Source organism: Mya arenaria, chromosome 10 (assembly GCF_026914265.1).
Source record: "Mya arenaria isolate MELC-2E11 chromosome 10, ASM2691426v1".
NCBI lineage: Eukaryota > Metazoa > Mollusca > Bivalvia > Myida > Myidae > Mya > Mya arenaria.
The window spans coordinates 12,637,793-12,646,576 of NC_069131.1; the positions used below are offsets into that span (position 1 = coordinate 12,637,793).

General features: G+C 43.0%; 1 protein-coding gene across 1 annotated transcript; it reads left to right on the forward strand.

Annotated features, from left to right (window-relative positions):
• The first annotated feature begins 3,767 nt into the window (after positions 1–3,767).
• LOC128204332 (basic proline-rich protein-like) lies at positions 3,768–5,753 on the forward strand. Its single transcript, XM_052905746.1, has one exon. The coding sequence runs from the start codon at positions 3,768–3,770 to the stop codon at positions 5,751–5,753; it is 1,986 nt and encodes a 661-aa protein (XP_052761706.1).
• Positions 5,754–8,784: the final 3,031 nt, after the last annotated feature.

An 8,784-nucleotide genomic window follows, 5' to 3' on the forward strand; every position in this document is an offset into this window, starting at 1 on the left:
GGATACGTTAATTGTCTTTATGCGTTCCGTAAATGTATACGAGGAACTTTCGAAATGAAACTCTTATTCCTGTGGAATATGGCTATTGAATATATTCACAGAAATATAATAAAATTTAGGTTTTGAATTGAACTATTCCAGTCCTCCCGTCATGGATTTTGTAAAAATTGCCAATGAGCATTACATTTTGAATTTCCCTATTTTTATCAATATATTACATGGCCCGGGCATAGGTGAACAAATCAGTCAGAGATGAAGATACTTATATTCCAGCATTGCAAAATATTTTGACTTATATTATTTCGACTTATCTGGGCTGGGAGAAAATACTCCTGTCTACGCTCTGGTTGGGATGAACCTATCTTACACTTTCGGCCGTGGATATAAGATACTTATAACTAATTTTTGGTACATACTAATATTTATTATAATATATAATTGATATGTCCTTATATTTTTTAAACCAGCTCTGACTGTCACCAATATGCCCGAGGTTGTCGAAACACCCCCTTTTCACCCGTGCTCTCTACGCGTAATCGATCCAAGGCTATGAATAAATAATTACTTATACTATGTAGAATTCAACATACATTTATAGCCAATGAATTTTCCTATACGGCAATCATGAAGTATTAGTCTTATTCATTAAGAATTTCAACTTTTGCGATTAAAGGTCGGCCCACTGCCACTCACCCGATACACGACCCCTGGGTCAGATTTTGCGTTGACAATGTGTCAACCAATGGGATTGTATTCTAAGTCAGTTAGATTACCTAAATTAAAATGTTTATGATTAAGAAGATCTCGTTTGCTTCGCTCACTCCGCCCATTCTTAAACATTATGATTAAGTTAATCTAACTCTTACATATATTTTCTGTTGTTATGCTTATGTCAAGAGGCGAGCTGAATAAAGTGCAACGCTCCCAGAGAGCCCTTGTATATTGTATAAGTACGGATATAATTAATCACATTATGCGGCCAAAAGTTGCCTCTTAACAAATCTCAAGAGTATATTAAGTGCTCTGTTATTTAAAGATTAATTGTAACATCAGCATTAAGAGATTACTTATAAACTTATATTGTTTTTCCAGATTATTGTTGTAAAGTGCAAGAATATTAATATTTTAAAGCATTCTGGTGCCAAAATTGACCCAAATAATTGAACTACTTGTTACCATAAACTATACCAAGTGCAGACAGGTTGTAAAGTATTGAACTACTTTTTTAAACGGCAAATATTCTGATCCTCGATTATGTAGTATGGGAGCGTATATCGTATATACTGGTGGTGTGATCAAGTTGTATGGAAACGTATGGTGTGATTATGCAGTGTCGACGCGTACATGGGCGGTTCAAGGATTTGACATTAGAGGGGGCGTAGCGTAGGGACGTAACTTTATGATCTGCACCCCTCCCCCAGAACCGAAATTTGAATTGTCATCGATAAAAAGGTCGAAAAAAACACACATGACCTAGTCATCAGTACATATATTATGCACTTCCATATACATGACACTACTCGGAACAGTGTATCATGTTAGAGGGGAGGGTGTTTTCTCTGTTTAAGTCTATACATTAACACCAATATTTACACTATAACCAAATAGGCGGAGCTTTATCGTGCAATAAACACCATGCGGATAATTGTCTACTCTTTTTACTGACAAGCAAACTAGTTAATGAACGTTGTCCTTGACAGCAGTGTACACAACACGGACGGGTAAGGTTTTTTGGGGTAAGAGGGGGCGTACTTAAAGGGGCGCAAATTTTGACTTTCTAACCCTCACTTTGAGCCAATATAAAACGTTTATTAAAATATATTTAAGAAAAATTACACACCACTGAGGGTCATATGACATTGTAAGGACCGACCAGTCAGCCCCCCGAAGGTGTAAAATATTATGAACCGCCCCACCCCCTCCCCCGAGGGTGTATACGGACAAGCCAGTCAGCCCCTGAAGGTGTATATGGACCAATCCCAAAGGGATATAAGGACCGATTTACTGATTTATGTATATTTATTTACAAAGCAGATGGAATATATTCCCAGAGCAAGTATTCTTTCGTAAATAAAATGTTTTTTTACTGATATATTTTCAGAGTTTTTAGCGATGTGGAATGCAAAGATAGGGGTCGAATGATGCAGTGTTCCTGCCGTTGGCGTATTATGTCTTTTTTATCAAATGCTTTATCTTCTTATAGTGTTAATAACTTTGTGAAATGTTCATATCTTATTATTCATGTTTATCGTATTTTTGCATGTTTTCAAAAATAAATATGTAATGACCGTGAATGAGTAATTCGGTTTTCTCTCTATACGATTTAAAGCTGCACTCTCACAAATTGAACGTTTTGACAACTTTTTTTGGAACGAGCCAATTTTTGCGAAAATTCATGGAAACCAGTGGTATAAGACTGCTGACACAAAAAAAATTGAAACCTGCGATCTCTCTTTTGTCAGCAATTTTATATCGCTTTCTTGTTAGATATTTATGTAAAAAAGGGCGCAAAAAGGCAATAAATATCTGTCAACACGGTAAATCTATGAGAATGCAGCTTTAAAAAGACTTCTTATTTAGAATGCATAAAAAACATGGATATATACACGATAATTTGTTCACGATATATAACACACGCACCATTTGAAATTGAGCCAACAAAAAAGTTCCTGTTTACGAACAGTCTTAAGTCTGAGTTCAGAATCAACACACAAAATTCAAATCTTGATTTTTTTTGTACCTTTCTTAAAGAGAGTTGATGGTGAAATCGCTGTATATTAACAGTTAGCATCGCTCTACATTTTACATGGAATTTTGTTTTGCAATGAAAACAATGTTGTGCACATTTTGAACATGTCATTTTCATAGTCTGAGTGAAACTGTTTGTGAACGCCACTTTAGTAGCATACCAGGTGCGGATCCAGATATCCACATTACAAGGGCGTAACTTAGGGGCTTAACTTTTTGAATTGCGCCCCTGCCTCAGATCCGAAATTAATTTGGTCTAAAGTGTTGGCAGGGGGGTTTGGGAAGGTTTTAAGGGGGTGGTCGCGCGCCGGGTGCCCCCACCCCCACTGGATCCGCTAGGGCATACCAAAAATTCCTGAATCTTCCGCCTTTTAACCACCTGAACAAAATCCTTGTTTCATTTCCTGATTGTATTTCGAGAACTACATGTATACAATATGATAAAATGAAAAGGTCAGAGTCAATGCGATATTTGTATGTCTGTTGGGCACCGAGCAGTGGGTTTTAGTATTTGACCTTACAGCCAAACATGCATCCGCCGCTCGAACCTCCTGTAATAAAAAACAACACCAACATAACACATAATGAAATATTTCATCCAAAGTATGCTTAACAGACATATTTGCAGCAACAGTGTTCAAAAATCCGTTACAATATGTAGGAATATTAATGCAAAGCAGGTCCAAGACCCAAGCAAAAAAGGGTAACCGTCCATGACAGTCAAATACGTACATTTAATTGGATTCAAAACGTTATCGTTTTATTAAACTAGCCATTCCTTACCTGATTTTCCGCCAGTAGGACAGATGGGACAGCACTGTCCCGGTGGCGTGTATGAGTTCCTGCAGCGGAGACGGGGACAGGAGGCGGCATTGCAGTCGGAGCCGCTTCCACCGCATGAGCCCCCTGCGCAGCCGGCAACAGATCCGCCAACTGGAGCAGACAGGCTGCCACCGGAGGTCCCAGACGACCAAGAATGTTGTTGTGACCAGGACTTTTTACTACCGGAAGAGCCACCCATGATACCTTCCAATCCACGAGATTGGACATACGAACCGTCCGTGTGGCCGCCACCTGTAGCACCAACCATCGCACTGGAAGCAGACGATCCGCTGGAGCCGCTTCCCCCACAGGAGACACCTGAGCAGCCACCAACAGACCCGTCATTGAGTGTGGGCGAAAGGCCGGAGCGGCTTCCTCCACAGGATCCGCCTGCACAGCCGCCACCAGATCCACCACCTGGGGCAGACGGGCTGCCGCCGGAGGTCCCAGACGACCAAGAATATTTCTGGGACCAGGACTTTTTACTTCCGGAAAGGCCGCCGGCGACACCTTCCATTCCACCAGATTGGACATACGAACCGTCCGTGTGTCCGCCGCTTGTAGCACCAACCATCGCACTGGAAGCTGACGATCCACTAGAGCCGCTTTTCCCACAGGAGACCCCTGAGCAGCCTCCAACAGATCCGCCATCGGGTGTTGGCGAAAGGCCGGATCCGCTTCCTCCACAGGATCCGCCTGCACAACCGGCACCAGTTCCGCCACCTGGAGAAGGCGGGCTGCCGCCGGAGGTCCCAGACGACCAGGAAAATTTATGTGACCAGGACTTTTTACTTCCGGAAGAACCGCCGGCGACACCTTCCTTTCCACCAGATGGGACAAACGATCCGTCCGTGTGGCCGCCGCCTGAAACGCCACCAATGCCACCGGAAGGTGACGGACTATTTGAGCCGCTTCCCCCACATGAGCCCCCTGAGCAGCCACCACCAGATCCGCCCGCGGGTGCAGACGAACCGCCGGAGCCAACCATCGCAACGGAAACAGACGATCCGCTGGAGCCGCTTCCCCCACAGGAGACACCTGAGCAGCCGCCAACAGATTTGCCATCGGTCATTGTCGAAATGCCGGATCCGCTTCCTCCACAGGATCCGCCTGCGCAGCCAACACCAGATCCGCCACCTGGAGCAGACGAGCTGCCACCGGAGGTCTCAGACGACGAAGAATATTTATGTGACCAGGACTTTTTATTTCCGGAAGAGCCGCCGGCGACGCCTTCCATTCCACCAGATGGGACAAGCGATCCGTCCGTGTGGCCGCCGCCCATGCCACCGGAATTTGACGGACCGTTTGAGCCGCTTCCCCCACAGGACCCCCCTGAGCAGCCGCCAACAGATCCGCCATTGGGTGTGGGCGAATCGCCGGAACCGCTTCCCCCACATGATCCGCCTGTACAGCCACCACCTGAAGCAGACAGACTACCGCCGGTGGTCCCAGACGACCAAAAATGTTGTTGTGACCAGGACTTTTTACTTCCGGAAGAGCCGCCGGTGCCAACTTCCATTCCACCAGATGGGGCATTCGAAAGGTCCGTGTGGCCGCCGCCTGTAGCGCCAATCATGCTACCGGAAGCGGACGGACTGCTGAAGTCGCTTCCCCCACAGGAGCCCCCTGCACAGCCGCCACCAGATTCGCCACCTGTTGCGAACAAACCACTGGAGCTGCTTCCCCCACAGGACCCCCCTGCGCAACCGCCATTAGATCCGCCACCTGGAGCAGACAATCCACCACCGGTGGTCCCTGACGACAAAGAATGTGACCAGGACTTTTTACCTCCGGAAGAGCCGCCTGTGACACCTTCCATTCCACCAAATGGGACATACGAACCAACCGTGTGGCCGTCGCCTGACGCGCCACCCATGCCACTGGAAGCGGATGGACCGCTGGAACCGCTTCCCCCGCAGGATCCGCCTACACAGCCACCACCGGATCCGCTACCTGTAGCAGAGAGACTATCGCCGGATGTGCCAGACGACGAAGAATATTTATGTGACCAGGACTTTTTACTCCCGGAAGAGCCGCCGGCGACACCCGCTATTCCACCAGATGGGACAAACGAGACGCCCGTGTGGCCACCGCCTGGAGCGCCACCCGAACCGGAAGACCAGGTCTTGGACCACGATGAACCGGATGGTTGGCTTATCTGTGGAAAGAACAGACAACTGTGAGGTCGATATATCACAACCACTAAACGCCAGCTTCACTTAAAGGTGGTGCAAAGAAAAACAGCTGTCGATACTTCATTGGTGCAATATAATTCTTATCCAATGAGAATAAGCACGCCCTGGAAGGCACATGTTATAATCGACTGATATATCATAATCGACGAAACAAATTGTACGTAATCTGTACGAAGTAGACATTTTTCTTTCATTTTCAGATATTAAACTTTATCACTACATTGTATGCAAAACAATGCATTGAAGAAATCCTGGCAGCTCTTTAAGGATGATTGTACGCTTTTTAAGTATAGAATAGGTAGCTATACGAGCTATACGCTGTATATATATTCTCGTGTAAGGAAAATAGTATATTTTAATGAATTAGGAGGCATGTCACAAATGCTAGGGGCATTAATAGGTGCATGACTTTCACTAAGACATACAGCTCTAATGAACACTATTCTCGCAAATTAAGATATATGTAACTAGTCAAATCCAAATGTTACTTCGGGCGCAAAACGAACTCGACAGCGCCACCACTACTCGACAGCGCCATCACTAGAGCAACAGCGCCACCACTTGCATTATAACGTGCACGTGTCCTTTTTCAGAGGTGTTTATTAGTTGTGTTGTGTTCCGGCGTAAGTAATGTACATAACAATTATATGTGCATGCGCCAGAATGTTCGTACGGTGTGTGTGTAATAGGCAACGCAGTAACTTGAAATCCTAGAAGATTTCAAAATATTCACACGTCCGATTCGGGAGAAATGCTCCTGGCACCTCAGTTCCCACAATATTGAAATTAAATCGTAACCATCTGCAGTTAAGGTGTTCTTACACAGTACCACATTTTCCGATTTTTGAAATACGTTCGTTTAATAAAATTATCAAATAAAATATAAATTACATTCACGTTTGCAGATGTGAACACAGGGCACAACTGCACCACGGAAGTGTCGACAGCTCATTTTCTTTGCATCACCATTTAGTGGTGGAGCTGGTGTTAAGTGGCCGTGTAGATGCGTCTTTAAGAAGACGGAAAATCATTACATGGCAACGTTTTCTATTTTGATGAAAGAGATTTTTCCTCATAACGCAAGTAACTGAGATAAGATTCATCAACACAATTTGAAAATATGCTCACTTTGACTGGTGTCCCAGAAGACCACCCGCTAGACCAGGACGTTGCGGTTCCCGTTCCCCCGGGAATATAGGCGGGACCTGTTCCTCCACAAGAGCCCCCGGTGCAGCCGCCGCCGCTTGACCCTCCGGTTCCGCATCCGCCCGCGCCACAGCCGCCACCACCACAGCCGCCACCACCACAACCTTGGGACAGAACATTATTTTTTTTGTATTGAGTGGTATGATTTTATGAGAGATTCCAGGACAAGAGTCTTCCGACAACTACGCGGCTTTAGAATACATGGTGGTCAAATTCATATAAAGATGATGAGGATTATTTCACTGCTATACAATTAAACAGCGATGACATTAAAGTAATGGAAGTCCTTGGTTGGTATTCGATATATGAACTTAGGTCCAACTTATGGCCAAACATCAGTGACTTCATTCACTGTATAGGTCCGTTATTTATATCATGCGATCCGATTAGCTACATCGTTCTTAGATCCAATTAAGACCAATATTGAAAACCCTTCCTGACTTAGATCATTTTAAATGACAGATGATTTTGCTTCTATTTATTTTAGTCTGCATGGTTGCTTTAGCTGAGGTATTAAGTACACCTTTGCAACATAAGCTTCTTCATCTTTTATAACCCTGAGAATATCGATCTGCAATTCTGACGTTTAGAAAGCTTTAATATGATTTTGATTTGCTTTTGCCTGAGTATATTTCAGAACGGATGGTTATCATCCGAAAAAAAAACTTTCCAAGAATTAATTTATAAGTGTTTTAAAGTAGTTTCAAGTTCAAAAGTTATCAAGAGTTTGAAAGCTTTTTATTGTTCATGGGTCGGTACATAGGCAGTGAACGGCTGTCATCATTTTAAAGAGCATAATTACGTTGATATACATATTTGGTCGATTTTATATATTAAACAGGTTATTAGTCGAAAAAACCTTCTACTTGAAATTAAGAATATTGACCAGTCAACTACATTTAATATTTATGACACTTAAGTAAAAAAGATTTTTTTGTTTGTTTATGATCGAGTTTATTAAGTAATTTCTTAATGAATAAGTTGCATAAGTAAGCGGTGGCCAAATTCTAACCGACTTAGGGCTAAGCCTCAGGCAAATTTCATCAGCTTTAAAATTAAGCCATGCGCCTGTCAAAAAGACCAGTCAATCGCTTCAAGATATTGTGACGTTGTTTCAATCAGACTTGACACTAAAGTGTGCCTTTGTAAATGCAAACATTAGGCATGCCTTTGTGCGCATGCGCAGTTATAGCAATTATTTTAATCACGAGTCGTCTTCAGTAATAAGTAACGCGTCTTCACAAATAGAAGACCAAACTTTTAAAAAATACATCTCCCCTGATTAGCTTACAATGAAGGCCAAACACTAAATACGTATTGAAGGTTGAATTTCTAAGAGAAATGGTATACATAATATGTACGTTAAATCCAAGAGTCGACACTCACCGACGGCAAGTCTCCTAATTCTGCTGTACAATTCCAAACCGAAAGATAATTCTGCCAAGCAAACTAGCGCAATTATTCCAATAATCTTCATTTTGAAAGTAAAATAAACTTTATATTTTTAATTTTTTTTTCGTTCACGTATGAACATCAAATCCAATATGCTGGTAGGACGGCGGACGGCTGGGTTTATATTGGCGAAATTTAATTGAAATTCATCCTCGAACATTTGTTTGCGTGTAAAACAAGATATTGAAAAACCTATTCAACATCTATAAACCTTTAACAGTTTGACACAAACGTCCGTATAATTCCTAGAACTTCAATGATTTTTGCTAATGAATTAACATGTATGTTAAGTTGTTGGAAATAATTCAACACCTTTTAACGGATGCTCTCATTTGTGTGTAACCAAGGGGTCGAACTTAAT

Excerpts from the sequence above, each read along its gene's own strand:
- LOC128204332 (XM_052905746.1), top strand. The coding sequence starts at position 3,768 with ATGATACCTTCCAATCCACGAGATTGGACATACGAACCGTCCGTGTGG.